Here is a 19,085-nt window from a genome sequence, read left to right as displayed (position 1 = left end):
AATTTTCCATGCTCTTAATCATTCTTGCCACATTTTCCTTGCTCCCTCCATTTCTGTGTTGTCCCTTTAGCAATGGAGTGACCAGCACTCACAGAAGCCTTGAGCATTGATTTATACTTAATTAACTTCTAAAGCCCTCAAAGAAGCAAACAAAATTCTTAGTTAACAATGCCTGCAGAGCAATTGGGTTGACCCAGACCTCCAAAAAGAAGCTGAAATTTGGAACAGCTTGCTAGGCAACCTTTATGTATGTTTTAGGTTCACACCCAAGTGCTTTCCAGTGAGGTTAATTAGGAACTACAGCTCTTTATTTTGTTCTTGAGGGTGATAATAAACAGAATTTACATGCTCAAATTCCCATGTTATTATACAGTACAGAGGGAGATGTATGACATAATTTCCCTATATAAGATAAATTTCTATGTGTACATTGTTTTGCTCCCAAAAATACATTCAGCTCCATCACATTTCTCCTGCTATCTGATGTAAATAGCCAGCCACTGGCACCTTGTGCTGTGAGCCACTGCAGCAAAACCTCTTCCAGCAAATCACACCATTTCACTCCACTCAAGGCATTTTTCTCTCCCAGAATGAACTCCAGTTGAGAAGCTGAAAAAAGGTAATCCAAGTTTCTTTTCCCCACACTGTCAGAAAGGCACCAACATAGTGAATTTTACCTTTGCATCTTTCCCTTGTTCTTTTCTTAGTAGTTAGCGGGAAAGATCAGTATGTTTCCAACATGTGAATGCTCTCCCCAATACACTTCTGAAGACCAGGGGGATGTTGAGACCAGCAGTAGCGGAAAATAAATGAGTGGTGTTGGTCCTTGGGGCTCTAGTGCAGCCCACATCAAACCAGGCACTTCTGCTGCTGTCAGTATGACCAAGGACAGGGCTTCCAACCTGCATGGAGTGCACATGGCCCCCCAGGTCAAGGCAGCACTTGACGAGGGGAAAAAGAGTGATTTTAATCAGCCAAGCTAAGCATGTAATCCCAGTACCAAAAGTGAGTTTTATCAGGATAATGTTGAGCTGTTCTCACTTTGGAGAGCAAGATCAGCCGTTTTTGAGATCTCTTGAGAGGCTGCCAGAACGTGGTTCTGCAAAACAACAGCCGTCCTATGTAAAAGGAAAAACCTGGAATCATCAAGAAGCCTGCAACTATGTCAGCTAGAGAGGAAAACAAAAATAGAAACTGCACTGAAATTCAACAGGGTTTTATCAATATGAAAGATTAAAAATTTAAAAAAACCTATTGCCCTGGTCAAAGTCTGTGCTTGTTCAGGATGCAGTCATCCCAAACAACCATCAATAAAACACCACTCATTTGTCTTTAGCAAAAAGTACAGAAACGGGTCAACAAAGCTAGAGAAAACCTCATGGATTTTCTCATCTGGATAAGCCACTTACACTAAATTTGATTTTCTCCTATTCAATAGCTATTCTCTCTAACCCTCCAAATTAATTTTGTTTCTTTGAAGGATTTAAGTTTTAGGAACATCCTTTTATAGTCTCCCTTCTTCAGTCTTGGTTTGGTTGTTTGCTGAGAATACAAGTGATGAAAACAGAGCCTGAACTGGAATGGGAAGAGCTGCAGTAATGCCCCAATTGAATTCAGGTCCAGGGACAGACACTGATGCTATTAGACCCTAGAACACATAACAGAAAAAAACACAGAACAAAGAAGTCAGGTGAACTCAGTCCTTTATCATGCCTTGCTGGTGTGCATTAAATCACTCAGATTATCTTTTACAGTTCTTTAAACTGCTAGAAAGAATTTAGATCTCTGTTGTGCATGAAATTAAAAAGAAAGAAAATATCTTGGATAGAAGGCCCCCATCCCTGGAGCAAAAGCTTTTATTCTGTTGAGAGAAATGAAACTGGGCCTCTTGTCCAGCCAACACAAATCACACCCTCAATGTCTGAGTTGTTGCAGCTCAGCACACAGGCCTCGCATGCATCTCCTTGCCCTCACATGTCACACACACTCATGAGGCTGTTTGGGATGACACCTCTCACTTGTGCCCTTAAGAAGACTGGAGCAGCAATGGCCCCAGGAAAGCTCCAGCCTGCTCAACCCAAACTTGTCTTATAGCTTATATCACAATAGAACAAGCAAAACTATCAGTCTGCTCTGAATATCCTACTTGGCAACTTCCCTACAAGAGTCTTTACAGGACTACAGGGAGAGGAAAGTCGAGGATTTGAGACTCACTTTTGTTCATGTGTCCCAGAAAGCAGCCAAGCCCATATGGGCTCGCCAGGGTAAAACCTCAGGTGGCTGTGGTCAGCCTCAAACCCTTCCCAGAGGTGAAGCACAAGCACACAGTGCAGGAGGGACAAGGACCCTTGGAGGTAAGATGTTGCTGTTTTGGGCAGGACACAGACCTGCTCTGCCCACCTGGCCGAGCACAGCACAGCCTCCCTGCACGTGCAGAGGAGAAAGGAAGTGACACATTCCCCATTCCTCTTCCACTGCCCACCCTGTGAGACTGGTGTGCAGGAGGAACAGATGTACCAAGAAGAAAGCAGTAGGAAGAACGCTTTTATATACCTTACAGGCTTCAGAGAATAAACTGCAACCTGTTCCTGCTCACAGGCAACATGGTCCTACAAGAACTGACAAACATCATCTACCACAGTTCTTTATGTACACAAAATTATTTCTACTCCCCTTCAGAGGCCCTGGTATAAGATTTATCCTGCAAAAAAGATCCCAAAACTTTCCAGTTAAAAACTTAATATTTTTTTCTTCTAGTGCAGCACTCTAGAGGAATATGAAAGGATCAGCAAGCCAGATTGCAGTGTTAGCTGCTGAGCATTCAGAGAATATACAATAGAAAAATGTGTCAAATCTGAAACATGATAACAGAGCTACTGCAAAAGAAAAAGGAAAATCCTAAAACTGAAAAAAGGGTGGAAGTGTGTAGGAAAGACAGGTCTGATTATCCTCTACATTACACAGGGGTGGAAAAAAAAAAGCCAATGAAGACAGTATAGTTATTCCAGAAAGAGACTGGGACACTTGAGATGATGTACAGCCTGGGACTGCAAATCAAATACTCTCCAGCCCATTAGGCAAGGCTGTGGTTATCTTTGGCTTCTTTATAATGTACAGGCACTGGGACATAATCAATTTACCAGGGGGAGACAATCCATTGTACTTATCCAGAACCAGCCCACGCTCAGCTGGCAAACAGCCTGTGGCACTACAGGGATGGGTGAAAGGAGCTCTGAAGCAGGAGCAGAATGCTCAGGAGCCAGGCCCTCGGGAGCAGGAGCCTGGACCTTGGTGGTCCAGGACAGGGAGTTAGGGCAGATAAAGCAACAAGATTTCTCACCCTCTAAAACCAGGTGGCTACAGCCAAATTATTAATATAAACTGCCTGTTGAATAAATTTATTTATTTTTCTTTGTTTGTGCTTATTCTGCTAAGAAACTGGAGAAAGTTGGGTGGCCCGACCTGAAATAGTGCCAGGACCATTCGAAATATTTACCAGTTTAATTTACCAGGCAAGATGCAGCCTGTGAGTCCAGAGCACCTCCAGCACATTTTCTAAGAAATGCCTGTTTGGGTAAGGACTCTGGATTTCCCAGTAATTAAAAATGAGTCACTAAATTAATTTCACCTCCTACTATTTTTACTTAGCATTTTCTTACATCCTAGATACACAGAAATTATACTGTGGGATGCTTGGGGCATGTTTGTCCTTGTTTCACTAAACACCAAGCTCAAACATCATACTTTTGAAAAATAAACAAAGTTGACTAAGAGGACAGGGTCAGCAAAACCAGCACAATCACTCTGCCACTTTGAACTAGTCCTACCCAGAAAAATGGACAACTACTTGAAAAAAAATAGTCTTTTAATGAAAATATAGACCTGCATGGCATCTTCTCATCCAAGCACTCCAGGACTTGCTATATGTTCGTTTTCCTTCCACGCCTGCAGAAAGGTTTTCTCTCACCTGCCCACTCTAATGTAAGGAGTATTTTACTCCTAGGTGCTGCAGCATTGCCACTGCTGCAGCAGCCCAGGGTCTGGGCTGTGAAGGTGAAACGTTCTTTAGTAAGGGCTAGTCCATTTCTCCAGCACTGAGCAATTCACAGAAGTTATTAATGTAGATGGGAAAAGGCTGGGGGAGAGCCATCAGTACCAAGCCCAGTAAGTCCCTTTCCTATGGCCTGTGGCTCCCCCAGGGCTGCCCCTCAGCTGGGCTGTGTGTGCTGGAGCAGAGGGGAAGAGCAGGGACAGGAGATGACAGGAGAGCCCTGCTCATTGAGACACACACCACAAGCTCAAATAAAGACTTCCAGAAGAGCCCTCTGAAATCTCTGCCATCAAGCTCCAGCCCTTAAATGGGCATTTCTCATTGAGCAGTATTTTGAAGTTGATTTTAAATGCTGTGTTAGCAAATACACCCCTATTTATTTGTATCCTGATTTATTGTCCAAGCAAGTTTGATAAATTTCTGCTGATTTATAAATTCATACAGTATTTTGTAATGCTATTTTAAACACTGCTACCATTTAACTAAATTTTACGGCTACCACAGGAAGCAAGGTTAAGGAAAAACAGGGTCCACTGCACCACAGGAATTGTGGCTAGCTCTGAACACAAATCAGATAAAAAATTGACTAAAAGTTAAATCCAGATTTGTACACATCCTGTTTTGCTTCATTCTGCTTTGGCCATCCACTGTCTGACTTCAATGAAGTGTTTGAACATAAGGCAAACTCTTCTTCTAATTACCTTGAAACACTCCTCCCTGCTTCTCCTCTCCCAGAACTGCTATGTGTGACTAATGTGAATTCTGTGTAGTCACACATATTTTGTACACTGTGAAAACTGTCTCACCTTCAAGTACAGTGGTTTATGTAACTACTGTACGTACAAAGTATCTGCAGGTTCCTGAGAATTTATTCTGAGACAAAATGCTAATCAAAGAGAGATGAAATTGTTCACATAATACACAAAAAGCAGATGTAAATGGACAAGAACAACTCTTCTAATTCATATACTATGCCTTGTATGCCTTATCACAAACAATTACAGTTTGTCCTGTAGCTTTACATAGTCAAGAGATAATTTCTTTTTGCCTCTTTAAATAAGGACACAGGAAAAGAAAAGATTAAAAATGCATTATGCCCTTTGTTTTCCCAGAAGAGAATACAAGCGAGCCCTTCACAGTGTTCTGCCTTAAGGCAAAATTTTCATCTATCCAAAATCCTTACAAAATGTATTCCTTCTGATTTTGTTTACTAAATACTCATGCACTGAATAACCTCATCCTCAGTGATATCTTTGTGTTTAAGTGTATGAGGGTCCTTGAAAATTAAGTTTTATAAAGACAGAAGGTAATACTTTATGATATGGATTACCCCCAATTTACCAGCTTTCCTTAGTACTAAGTGTGATGTTAATTGGAATATTACTGAGAACTTGATGAATAAGAACAGCAAAATTTTCCTCCGCGCCCCCCTGTTCCTGTTTTACTTTGTCCACAAAATTACAGTTTCTAAGGAGTTGATATACACTATTACCATACCATTAAGGTCTAATATTATAATAACAAGCTGGCTTTTGAATTTCAGTCTAGAGTGGAAAATATTAAGCCATATTAGACATAATGAGTTATCTGTATTTAAACACACAAACCATGCATGATGGTTAAGTAGAGGGTTTGTCTCCAGCAGATTCTTTCAGTTGGAGCCTTTTAAAATATTTGCAGCAAAATATTTATTGTAATTGTTGCAAATAGTGTGTTCTTAACATCTCAAATAAAAAATACCAGCGGGATCAAATCTGTAAGAGCACGGAGAAGTTCTTAGGGGCTTTGAATCCAGCAGGATCATGTAATTAATAAGACTGTATTTGACAAAGAAATATATAATTTATACATAATACAATACATGTAATAATGTAGAATTTAACATATAATTTACAATTATATGCCTGCCAAATCAAGTTAATTGGACAAGTTTTTAAAACAGCTGATGATGTAATACATCTGCATGTAACCTTGAATACTTCAGGCAGTTTAAGAAAGAGCTTCATTGTAAACTGTTTGGTCTTTTCCTCCTCACTTTTTAAAGGGAGTTCTTTTGGCTGAGATGAAGGAAAATTAAAAAGAATGTTATTGACATAAAATATTAAAAGGCGAGCTGAAGCCAGCTTCAGAGCATTTTAACTTTTGCCTTTTAATTCCATTATGGGCAAGGTTTCGCTGAGCAGTGTCAGTGATGCAGAAGACCATGCTCATAGGAAAGTTCTGCAGTGCAAAGTATAAAATATGCTGCTGATTTAACATGCACACCCCAGCATTCCCCACATGGGTCAAAAGCCAGGGTTCAGCTGGACTCACAAATACATCACCCCAAATCAAACAGAGCATCCCTAAATCGTAGCAGTCACTACCACACACTCATTACATTAATAAATTGCTCGCTAATGGGAGCGGTGACAAGTAAGATGTGCACTTAGTGGCCCTGTTTGCTGCCTGCTCCTGATGCCTGAATGCCCGTTTTTCCCTGGGTTATGTTCTAAAGTCTTCAAAGTGCATGAAGAAAATCTGCTCAGTGCTGTGAAATAAATCAAAGAGTGTCTGCTGAAAATTCCTAAAACGCTTCTGCCCTAATCTCCTGGACCAGAGAGTGGGCTTGCAGAATGCTAAACTTGCTTTTCAAGAAGATCAAAGCAATGGCAGCAACAATTAAAAACAGGGGTGCAGGTGCACGCATGCGCGGGGGCTCCGCGGAGGCACCAAGAGCCTCTTTTTAGTCATCCCTGAATACTAACACTGACTTATCTAATCATTACACGTGTGGTTTGAAAGGACAGGAGATGTGCTTGTGAGAGACACAAAAACTGTCCGCCTTTATGTACAAAATGTAACATTTTACAAGCCACACTATTTCCATTAATTTTGAATACCTCCTCAGCTACTGTCTAATTAAACCAGCCTGTAATTTTGTCGTTTAGTGATTCAAAGATAACTGAAGTTGCAATTGTGTATCTATCCTTCCTCCTGTTACTTAGTCTTTCAATAGGGTTTCCCTGCTTCAACACTTGTAGGGCCAGCTGCTTGCTTTACCCAGCACCTGAATAACAAGGTTTGGCAGCTTATCAGGAGCACTGCAGTGATTTAATTTGCCTGCTTCAACTTTTATACAGTACTGGCTGTCCTGCCCAAGACAGGTCCCTTCTTCACGCAGTTACACAAGAAATACTTATGTTAGTAGCTAAGTGTAAGGAGTGCTCATGCCTGAGGGAGGGTGATGTTGCATGACAAGTGCAACGCCTCCAGCACTGGGGGAGACTTAGCAGCCAACCTGCTGTTTCCCTGATAATATGGTTTGTCTGTTTTCCCCTTCTCAAGGTGGAATTTCACTGCAAAAACAGAAAGGGAAGGAAAAAAACCCCCAAGCCCCCCCAAAAAATAGCCATGGGAAAAAACTCTTCAAAGTTCACAGGATGAGTAAGGAAGGAGTAAAACCCTGAATGAACTCTCCTGGCTGAACTGGGTTAGGATGAAAAATGCTTCTGCTAAATGCTGAAAATTTAGGTCAGTCTTGTTTATGTGAAGATATAAACCACTGACATTTGGAGAAGCATGTGAATCAAAGTGATATTTCTGTGTTTTCTCTGAATCATATTGGGCCACAAGGCCCTTTTATACCGACCAATTTCTCCCCATTCAAATAAAAAAAAATAAATTTGAATTGTCATGTCAGCTGTAAGCAGCAACACGAGTACCGTGCTTTAAACCTAGTGGCAGCAGCCCCTGAAATATTCCATATTTTTAAAAAACATTGAGTTAACTGAGTGGCTACTTGGGAAACATATAACAGAGGAGAACCAAGTAGGTACAGCTTTGAAAGCTGTCTGCTTCTCTCCTTCCCCCATACTAATATAGGTTGCATTATTTCCCTACAAGAGAAGATGAGGAAAAAGATAGTGGATGCCTTTCTGGGACCTAATTGATGTTATCCAAAGCACACATCACACCAGATATCCATTACATTTAACACAGCTCAACATAAGGCGATTCTGACAAAGTGAATAGGCTCAATCCTATTTCTCTCCAAATCCATGTGAATAGTTTATTATATACAGACCCAGCCTCAGTGATTCATTTTGATAAAATGCTACTTAGCAGCATCAGAACTGCCTGAGCATTTTGTCTGCCTATACTAGGGCTTCCTACTGCTGCCATTGAAACAAATGGCAGAATTCCCATTTACTTCCATGGGAGGAGAGCCAAGCTCTTAGAAACCTTTGTTTTTAAGGAAAAACGTTTTTCCTCCCACTCATGACTACAGTTCTCCTGAAAACCCAATGGAACTGTTTAAGAAGTCAGGTGGTTAGGACTAGGCCCAGAGGTCAGTAACAAAGAATATTAATACAGTCTTGCAATTGAAAAACTGAGCAGCAACCTCAAAGCATTGTTGTTGTTGTTTTTAAAACAGAAAATGTCATTCTCGGATCTAAATATGAATATTTAAAAATATATATAAATCTGTGAAGAAAAAAGGAAGCACACATTTCATTCAGTGTCTGGATTACAGATTCTTATTAAACAAACCGAGCTCATTATAAAATCAATATCAACCACTACACTCCCAGGAGAAATGGCAAAAAAGGTCACTCCAAGAAATTCAAACAATTTTCCTGCTGGAAGGGCACGATTTTAATTACAGATACTATTAATTAGAGCTGTCAGTAGGAAGATTGTCCTGTTAATTATCACAAATTCAGTTTCAAGTGTAGTTTTGGAACCTGGAGGGCTTTTCAAAAAAATTAAGAATTCCTGTATTCACAATTAATGGAAGAAAAAAAGCCTACCTATTGCTTCTGTGCTTTAAATAAGCCAACAGCAAGTCACCTATTAAAATCAAACAAAAATATTTATGGCCACAGTCTCACTGGCCAACAAAACTGATAAACTGCTGTTTTGTTCACACTTTATCCCAGAGAACACTCCTTTTTTTTTGTTTACAGGAAATGTTCTTGCTCTCACTCTGTCTTGTTTTGGAAGTCATTAAATACAAAGATGTAATTTAATGATTTTTTTTTTAAAAGTAAACATTTTTTTAAAGTAAAAACCAAAACCATTCCTGAAGACACTAATTGTTACAGAAACATTAATATTTATCATTCTGTACTTAATTCTCTCTAGACCCAGCCTGTGGAGATATACTTAATACATTAAATCTTTAACATCTAAGAGGTACAGACAAACCCAAACTTTGTGAGGAAATATGAGTTTATTCCCATATGATTCTCAGCTGCCAATTTGAATCTATCTCAGCTCCAGGATACAGAAAGGCCAGAATGTCTGATCCTAAGCAGGACAAGAAAGTAAAATAAAACTTGACAGAAAAGTGCCATTAGTGAGGCCCTATGGGTGCACAACAGACAGAGATACTACAGAAACAATGTTTACACATTCTCAGATTCTTTTTCCTGGTCACACTCCAAATATTTTTGGATAGCAGACCACAGCTGTCTGATATATGACCATAACACATGCACTACCACACCAACAGCACACCAAGAAATAAGTGCCATATGATCTAAAACAAACTTCAGGAAGATGCAGTGTCTCTCCACCCAACACTTTTGAAACTGAAAGAGAAAGCTTGAGGTTTCTGATTTATTTCTGAGAAGCTGAGTGCAGTCCTCCAGCATTACTGGATACACATCTGCTATCATTGTTCTCCTAGAACCAGTCCTGGTTTACCTCCCATCTATCAGCATTAGATTTCATTTTATCTGAATAATGGCACAAGATGGCAACAGATCGGGTCAAAGGCTCTTTTCATATCAGACCCTGAAGAAGTCGATTACTCAAAAAGAGAGACATCTTCAGATAACCGTGCAATCCATTCCTCATAAATGTTAAAGATTTTTCGTTATTAATAGTGGCAGGGGTGACAGATTATGGATATTAATGTTATTTTTCTGAGAATTTCAATGGCGAGTGCTGCTTTTTTTTTTTTCGTTTTTTTTTTTTTTAATGTTTCTAATTAAGCACGAATTTACTGCAGCTACCAGAATAGCCAAGATTAATAGCCAGTAGTAAAAAGCTGCTACACCGAATCCTCGGGACTATGAATGGAACGGGGGCGGGGGGAAAGCGTCGGAAACAAACCCACCCCCGCGACTCCCAAGACGAGCAGGGTCTCCCCGGGGGTCTGCCGGGCAGCGGGGCAGGGCCGGAGGAGGAGAGCTCGGTCCTTACCTGGTAAGCAGCGGGCGCATCGGAGCCGGCGTCAGCCCCCAGGGCAGAGAGCTTCTCCTTCAGGCGGTGGTGGGCGCGGTGGCGGAGGCAGTAGGCGACCCCCGACGCCGCCAGGACCCCGGCGATGCAGGCGAGGGAGAGGAGGGTGAGGAGGAGGAATTTCGCGGACTCTGCCTCTTCCCCGCGCTGCGCGAGCGGCGGGACGTTGCTTTTCTGCAGGGGAGGAGAGAGAGGCAGCGCCTGAGTTGCGCGGTCACGGAGCAGCGCGGAGGGGGGATCCCGTCGGGGGGGAACACCCGGCAGCCCTAACTTTCGGCCGGGGAGGGAGGCGAACAGAGGGGGACGGACGGGACCGCCGCCGTGCCCCGCTCCGTGCCCTCCCCTCCGGCGGCTCGCCCGTAACTACCGAGAGGCGGAGGCGCTGGATGCGCGCAAGCACCGCGGAGCGCCCCGCGGCTCCGCACCCCCCGCGCACCGCAGCGAGAGCCAGGCGCTGCGAGGGGCGCAGCGAGGGAAAATCCGGTATTGTTTTTTTCTTAGTGAAAAATAAAACACAGGAGAAAAAAGAGAAAAAAAGTAGGTGGCGATCCTTCCTTTTGTCTGTTGTAGAGGGAAGCGGCTTAAAAAAAAAAACCCGATAGTTCCAAACTCCTTCAGATTACTATTATTTTTGCAGCAATAGGAGAGAATCCTTCTAGTGCATTTCACTCGTCTCCATGAGCTAAAAAGTTGTACAATAATTTCCCATCATTAGCTTCATTATAAGCTATATTAGCAACAATTAAAAACGCAACATGAAAATGAAAAGACCAGGCGCGCAAATTGCAGCAAGACTCATTTGGCCTGCATTCCCCCTTTCACAATTACCAAGGAAATGAATTGAAAAGCACGCCCCTGCCTCAGTCCTGGTTGCTACAAGACGAGAACAATTAGCAAACTCCTTTCCACCACCTAATTTCGCGTGGTAACAAAATGGATTTTTCCCCATGAATGCCTAGCCGGCCTATTCATTATCTCTCCTCTATTAGTAATTTTCTGCTCCGTATTCAGCTAGCCAGCTCTTAATTTCCTCCTGTCTTGCAGTGTACACAGTGGCTCTTATGTCAGGCCCGGTCCATTTTTATCTTGTAATCATAAAGGCCACCAAAGCAATTATCGCTGGTCTTGACTGTAAAAGCTTGTCATTAATTAGCCTCCTTGCCTTCAGTGCTGAGGATTAGCCGGGGCTGAGGCTGAGTTAATGGAAATGCAGGTTCAGTCAAACTCCCGGATTTTCTTGCCTGGATGCGCCGTGCGGAGGAGGATCGCCGGTCCGTGCGCCCCGGCGGGGCGGCGGGGGGCGGGCACAGGGCTCGCCGCGGCCACCGGCCATGTGCCGCCCGCGTCCGCGCAGCGCCCGCCGCGCCCGCCGCCTCCCCTCCCCTGCACGGCAGCCGGCCCCTCCTCCAAATCCCAACAGCCACCAGGAGGAGGGGGCTGCACCCCCACCCCACCCCGCCCCGGCCGCGGGGGGCTCCGGGGCCGCCTACTCGCCACCGCCCCCGCGGCCCCAGCCGGGCACCTGCCCCGGGGGGAGCGCGCCCTCGGCCCGCACCGGGCGGGGGACACCGGGAGGGGCAGCACCGACGGCAGCCGCCGCGGCCCCGGGGGGGTAAAGGGCTGCTGCGCTCTGCCATTAGCATCTCCCTGAAAGGCCCCGTCCCCCCGGGGCCAAGGGTCGCAATCTGCATCTCAATAGGCGGCTCCCGCCGAAGTGCCGGCGCCCCCTCCCCGAGCGCTGCGCCCCGGGACCTTAATCCTCCTCGCCGCGGTGTTTGTCCCCGCATCAGCCAGGCAGGGACGAGCCCCCTCCCCCAGACTCCCCCGCGGGCCGGCCCCGCTCATCGGGCGGCTCGGGCCGCCCCGGCCCCCGGCTGGGCTCAGGGGCAGCGACGGGAGGAAGGAGGCTGGCGGGCAGTTTCGGACACTGCTCCTGAGCCTTTCTTCTCTGCTATCTCTACCACGGTTTTAAACGATTTTCTTTCTCCGGATGCCGTGTGACTGAGCCGCACCAAGCACACGGCGAAAGGGCTATGCGAGAGAAACGATGACAATGATAAGAGCAAAGTGCTGTCAAAAGCTCCGAGTAAACATGCAGAAGGGAAAAGGCGGCAGGCTCTTTCTCCCACTGGAGTTAGAGCGATTTTAGATGTTGCTTCCAAGTTCGCCAGGCAGTTTTCCTCGCAAAGCCGGGGCTGCCGTCCCCGGAGCTGGCTGCCCTCGACAAAAGAATTGTTCGAAGAGCCCCCCGCTACGTATTCTCAGCGTGCAGCTGTACTCGGGAGCCTGAAACACGGGGAAGAGTTAGAAACCTTCCGTGGGGTGCTCGGCATTGCTTACACCTCGGCAAGCGTCTGCCCTGGGGGAGTCAGCGGAGCCGCGTCCCTTGTGACAGACTTCGGGCAGGCGAGGGCTTGCAAAGCCCCTGCACGTCCAGGGGGAGCGGTGCCCACGCCTGCTCCGGCCCCCGTGCCCCGGGAGGAGATGGAGGCCCCGCGGCGGGAGGGCAGGGGCGAAGGGCCAGGGGGCACGGCCGCTCCTCGCTGCCCGCCGGCGCCTGCCGCGTCCGAGCAGTCGAAGGGGAAGGGAGAGGGGCTCTCCGCCGGCCCTTGTCCCACTCCTTTCCTTCCTCCCGCCCCACGGGGACCAGCTCCAGAGTCGCGGCCGTAGGAAGACTCCGCTCTCCCCTCCCTGCCTGCGGGGGGGCTGGTGCTTCGGACCACCTCGGCCAGCCCCCACGCCGCCCCGGGAAACACCGCGGAACGAGCTGCTGATGCCCCTTGCGCCGTCCCGCAGGAGCCGCCGGGTGCGGCCGACGGCAAAGTCCCATCGCCCGGCTCCGGCTCCAACTCCGCATCAGCGGCATCCCCGGGCCCCGGGCTGGGAACACCCGCAACCGCAAAGGGTAGCCCGGCCCGGTCCCCCCAGGTACATCCCATCAGGACAGAGCCCCCACTGTACCCACGGCGGTTGGAAGAACCCGCTGCCCTTTCATCCCGCTCGATGCCTGACCAAACATCGCATTATGAAACGGGTAAAAATTAATCCGACGTGTTAGTTACCAGCTCCCTCCCTCCTCCCACCTCTCTCCCCCAGCCGCCCCCGCTGCCTCTAGCCAGGAGCACAGATTTCCCCACCTCGCCTAACCCCCTGATTCTTCCCTGCAATAAGGCCCCAGCCTGAAACGGAGCCCAGGGTTAATTAGAGGCGTCCTGTCAGCCTTGACTTGAAATTGAAAGAAAAGTGTTTAAATATTTATGAATTTGACATTTACAGTCGGATGTCTTTTAAAGCAGAACACCTCTCCCTGTGCTGGTTGGGGCTGCCATGGTGCATGTGCCATGGTGCGTGTGCCTGGGGTGGAAGGGGAACAATAGCTGTTGCATAACAAGAAAAACAAATTACCTCCCCACCCAAGGCTTAACAAATAAATAGACACATAAATTACACGCAATTAAATATTAAACTCAGCTCCATGTAACTATGCATTTTTTAAACTTCACATAACAGAATATATTGACATTCCTCTGAATGATTTTCTCCTTTGAAAAGTGTGGAATATCAATTAAATCCCAATGAAGGAAAAACAACTAATTCCTAAATGAATGGCTTAGAAAGTGAATCTGAATGAAGAGGCTTTGGAGGTGTTCATCCAGTCTTGCTTTGAAACAGTCTGACCTAGCTTAAATGCTAGAAGGCAAAGAACAACAGTACACCTAACACACACAGTGTTTACTTGAAGTACACTCTTTCTGTGAGAGTCTGTGTGTTTTTTAAGAGGAAAGAAAATGCTTAGGGTCTGATCTCATGTAGGCTTTCCTGGTCCCTCGACAGAACACATTTTATATACACCCAAAAGTGAGTCATTAACTAGAGCAGCCATAACACTGGAGTCACAAATCACTGTTCTAATCAAAGAGCAGCATCCCGTTCCGCGGTGTCATCCCATGATGCAGCAGAACAGTCGACATTTCAAACGAATTCCAGGCAAATGTCAGTAAATATTTAATGTACGCTTTCATGTAAATAAGTTCTCACACCTATGCTGGAAGTGTGGGAGAAAGTCTTTGTAAGAGCAGAGGAGCTCCCCATGCAGTGATGTAGAAGCTCACCATCCAGATGCCTCAGCAGAATTACACTTCATTATTTACTTTAGGACACAGGGCATGATTCTGGTCCTTGCAAAACTGTAGCTGAAGTTGAGGTTTTGTTTTGCTTCATAAATTTAAAAAGATTTAAACCCCAATTTGCCGGTTACTGCACCTGACCATTCTTCCAGTTAGCAATGGAAAAATCACTACAATTAATTTTTAAACAACTCAACATTTTACTTTTTTCAATTTCTGCATGCTTCAATTTTTACATTTATATTACACAGTTCTGTTTCTGAACAATAATAAAAAATTAAGATTTCTTAGTAAATATGGGCAAAAAGAGGAACTTCAGAGTATGATTTGTTTCAAAATATTAGAACGTTAAGAAACTCAAGAGGTGCTATTTTTAATTTAGAATTCACTATAGAATCTAATAAATGAGAGAAGTGAGGCGGAAATAATCATGTATTAATTCTGTGCATTACAAAATCTTTTCAGAAGCTATTATCAGAGCAAGAGGCATTGTGGTTTGGATTCAGGGTGGGAGAAATCCTTTGTGCAACTGAAAGCTATTGTTCCTCAGTGCAGATGAAATTGTACTTGCAAATATGCCATTCAAGGAGGGAAAAAAGTACCTAGGCAGAAAAAAAGAATTCTACAAGAAAATCATTAGTCTTAAAAATAAAGTTCACTAAAATAAGTTTTGGTTCGTTGTTTGTTTGTTTTCTAAGGAATATCCTGTGTTAACAGTTGCAGCCACTGACATTATAAGAAAATATATGTGTATTATTTCCTTATATAGAAAGCATGAAGAAAGGGATGTGTGTGGGTGTGTATATATATAATATGTGTGTGTTCATATATATATATATACATATACACACATCCGTGATTGTCTGCTCATTTATATAAATCTAAACTTAAATTCACTTCTAGTAATTTTCCTCTCCCAGAGGTTATCCGAGACATAGGTTGATACACTCTGCTGGTTAAGTTTTGATAGGTTACTAGAAAACCAGAGAAACACTTTACGTCAGGAGGAGCCTGGCTACCATAATCTGTCCCCAGGAAAGCTACAGAGAAGATTTCTTAACTTTTCATAAAGTAAGAAAACAAAACAGAAGGGAAAGCAGCGTCTCCTTCAGTTTTGGTTGATGTGTCTCCTCCCATGCTGTGCTCCCAGTCAGGGTAGGCTAGGGCAGCAGGGCCTGGGGATGTTCACCTTTTGTGCATGTAACACTCCTTGTGTTCAGCACTGCACTCCCAAGCTGTTTGGTCCAGGCTACTTGTTGGTGTTTTAAGGTACTATCTTTAGATTTACTGAGAGATTTCTGGGGCCTCTACCTTCTGCCTCCCTGTTCACACCCCCTCCTTCTCTCCCCGGAAAGCTCACCTGATGCCAGGATCACTTTCAGCAAATGTCAGTTCATCACCTGAAATGAGGTCAATTTAATGCTTTTACTCGGGAGGATGAAATCGGATGGGAAGGTACTTTTTGCTTCTTTAAGGGGTCGGAAAGATTAGACAAATCGACAAACACAAAAGGCAGATGGATTTCTGGGAACTGCAGCTTATTCAAATCACTGAGAAAGGTCACTGCAAAAGCCACAGATCTATTCATCTGTGGGGGTACAATGATCTTTCCACAACCTTCAACACCACAAAGCACTCTGGAGCATCTCTATACCTTTTAGTAGGATTAATACCATGAACAATGACTGAATACAATCAAGAATTCACTGAGTTCAAAGATCCCTTGATCAATGGTAGATATTTTCTTCTGGCATCCTAAAGGCAAACAGAAGTGAAGTTTCTGGTTAGAGTTACAAGAAATTAGAGCTATTAATCTGAATCCCACTACAAGGTGATGCTGAAATGCCAGAATGGCCAAGCAATCCCGAAGAAGTTTGTGGCATGGAAGTAATAAGGTTGTGAAAGAGGGAATTCAATGAGCTTCAAGATTTTCATGAGGATCTGGGCATGTTTTTAAGTCAGCAGTTAGATAAAGAGTAAGGCACAAAAGCCTACAGCATCGGTGAGACAGTATAGGGATGACACACAACTCAGGAAACCGGACAGCCACATCCATGCCTGTGGAAGAGGTAGGTGAGTTGGAGCTGGAGGAGCGTGGCCCATCCTGTCCGAAGCCGCACAGTGCACTTCTGAGGTGGCAGCAAGAAGAGGAGGGCGCGGAGACGGTGAAGAAACCATGGTGAAGAAACTTCGATCCCCGTCTCTAAGGGCTCGGGGGCAGTTAGGGCAAAGCATCAGAGTGGTTGCACCAGGAAGCAGGTTTCCTCTGCAGCCCAGGCTTTGTTAGTCAGAGTAAAACCGTGAAAGAGAGGGACTCGGGAGGTCTAAGTCAAAGTGTCAGAGCCCGAACCAAGCGGACGGTCAGCGATAGCCTAGCTTAATCAAGTATCTTCAGCTAGCAAGAGAAACACGAGCCGCAACGCCAGCGCTGATCTAATGCTGATGCTGAAGGCACATAATTCAGGGATTAGATAAGGCGCCCTTACAGCCGAGTGCCAGCAAGCGAGCCGGCTCTCGGTAACGCTGGCAAACGCCGGCGGATCCGTCGGCAGAGCACCCGCCCCGTCTCACAGGGAGCCGGGCCGGGCCCCGAGGCCGTCCCCGCCCGGGGACGGGGCTCGGCGGTCGCACGCCCGCACCCACCGCGGGGTCCCGTCCCCGGGCCCGCACTGGGAACACATCCTCGCCCCGCCGGGCCCGCTGCCCCCTCCGCCCCGCGCCTGTTGGACGGCCCCGCGCCGGGGCATCCCCGGGGCTGCCCGCGGCCGGGGGCGCGCAGGCGACGCGACCCCTCCGTCCGCCCGCGCTGCCCCGCGGAGACCCGGCCCGGCCCCGACCGGCGGCGGACGGCGGCAGCGGCTGCCCCATGCCGGCCGCCCCCGCACCCCACGCCGCGCACAAGGCTCTCCCGAGTCCCGGCCGGGCCGCCTCGAGAGACGCGGGCGCTCCCCCCACCCCGTCCTCCGCCGCATGTACCTGCTGCCGGCGTGCCGGGACGGGCCCCTCTCTGCGAGGGCTCGGCGCACCTCGGCGGGCTCCAGCAATCTTCCTCCGATGCCAAAACTTCCCCCACTCCCCCCCCGCCCCTCCTCAGCGCAGACAAAGGCGGCGGCCAGCACAGTCGCCCCTCGCAGCCCGCAGCCGCCTCCCGGCGCGGTGCGGCGGGGGCAGGCGGCGGCCCCGGGCGGCCCGGTGGTCCCCGCGGGGCGCGGGCGGAGGATGCCGGCGCGCCCCGGCGCTGCCCTCCTTATATCGGGTTGCTCGCAGCCCCTGCCGGCTGCCGCACATGGCCCATCCACCGGTTGCTATAGCGATGCCTCCCCTCCACATGTTGCTGGCAGCAATTGGCTAAGGAGGTCTGGGCTGTGCAGAAACCCTTCGCCGGAGTGCGGCGATGAATGGACACGGGCTGTGTCACTCATTTGGAGAAGCTGTTTGGGGTTTCTGTTGTGGATGTGTGCATTTTTATTTTTTTGTTTGTTTGTTTGGTTGGTTGGTTGTTGTTTTTTTTTTTTCTTTTGGTTGATTTTTTACGCGCACCCTCCTCCATATTTTTCTTTTTCTTTTTTTTTTTTTTTCCTTGGTGTCTCTCTTGCAGGATGGAAGTGGGGGGTAGAACAATGAGAGAAAGCCAAAAATACAATCAAACAAGGACAGCAAGGAAAAGCTACAAGTCATTTGCATTCACAATACGGCAAAGGAGTCCACAACGCTTCTTCCTAAAAGACTTTCCTCCTTAAAAAAATATCCACACATTGCCAAGCAAAGGAGATCCAAACTTTCTCCTCTCTCGTCCTCGTTCTCCAAATGACACACGAAATTAGGAATGAGGAGTGTGCTCCGATCAGCCCTGGGACAGTAACGAAGTCCGGTTCCATAAATCGCGGCAGGCACCGCTCAGGGCCGTGCCCGGCGCTGCGCACCCGCAGCTCCCGGTCAAAGCCACGCTCCCGCGCAGGTGCCCGGGCAGCACCGACCCTGACAACGAAACCGACCCCGCAGTCTTCCCCATCTCCCTCAAATTCCCGCGTGCCGCCGACAAACACGCTGGGCCCCCCTCCTCATCCCCCCCAGCACCGGCCCACGAAGTGCCCCAGCTGCGGGACAGGAGCGGGCGGGGAGCGGCAGGGGGGTGCCGGGCGCGGGTGGCCGGTCCCTTCGATCTCCCTTCCCCCGCCGATGAACAGCCCTCCCGCTTCCCTGTCCCCATTGTTTCCCGCTGTCACTGCGTCTGGGGATGGCAGGCAGGGCAGAGCCGGCTCTCCGCTGTCCGTGGAGGCGGGCAGTTCTTTCCCTTTCCCCTTCCCTTTCCCCTTCCCCTTCTCCTCCCCAGCCGTCCCGCCCCCACGCCGCCGCGGCTGCTGTGCCCCGGCCTGCCCCGGCCCGAGCGGCGGGGGCTGCTCCCGGGCAGAGCTGTCCTGAGCCGGGCAGCTGCCCCAGCTGCCCTCGGCAGGGACCCCCAGCCCCGGAGGGAACGGCGCTGGGACGGTGCGGAGGAGGGACGGGACGGGACGGATGTGATGGACAGGCCAGAACAGGCCAGGCCGCCCTTTTCCCACACTCCTGCTGTCCCGGCAGCCGTCTGGGGCTCGGCCACTGCCGCCTGCCGAGCCCCGACGGGCTTTGCCTTCCCGGCTGGAGCGGCCCTGGTTCCCCGCGGCTGTCCCGGGGACGCC

General features: G+C 47.5%; 1 protein-coding gene across 3 annotated transcripts in view; it reads right to left on the bottom strand.

Moving 5' to 3' along the window:
* The window catches only part of PTPRN2 (protein tyrosine phosphatase receptor type N2), a 632,482-nt gene that overhangs the window by 95,334 nt on the left and 518,063 nt on the right, over positions 1-19,085 (bottom strand). For all 3 annotated transcript variants that reach the window (XM_088055089.1, XM_088055102.1, XM_088055094.1), the window contains one exon: positions 10,244-10,456. In XM_088055089.1, coding sequence (XP_087911215.1) covers positions 10,244-10,456 — 213 coding nt within the window. The remainder of the gene's footprint in view (positions 1-10,243; positions 10,457-19,085) is intronic.

The sequence above is a fragment of the Pseudopodoces humilis genome, chromosome 1 (assembly GCF_049639895.1).
Source record: "Pseudopodoces humilis isolate 2021_Gansu_Grassland_sample_001 chromosome 1, ASM4963989v1, whole genome shotgun sequence".
Lineage (NCBI taxonomy): Eukaryota > Metazoa > Chordata > Aves > Passeriformes > Paridae > Pseudopodoces > Pseudopodoces humilis.
Note: the sequence above shows the minus strand (reverse complement) of the source record. Positions and strands in the feature narration are given on the sequence as shown.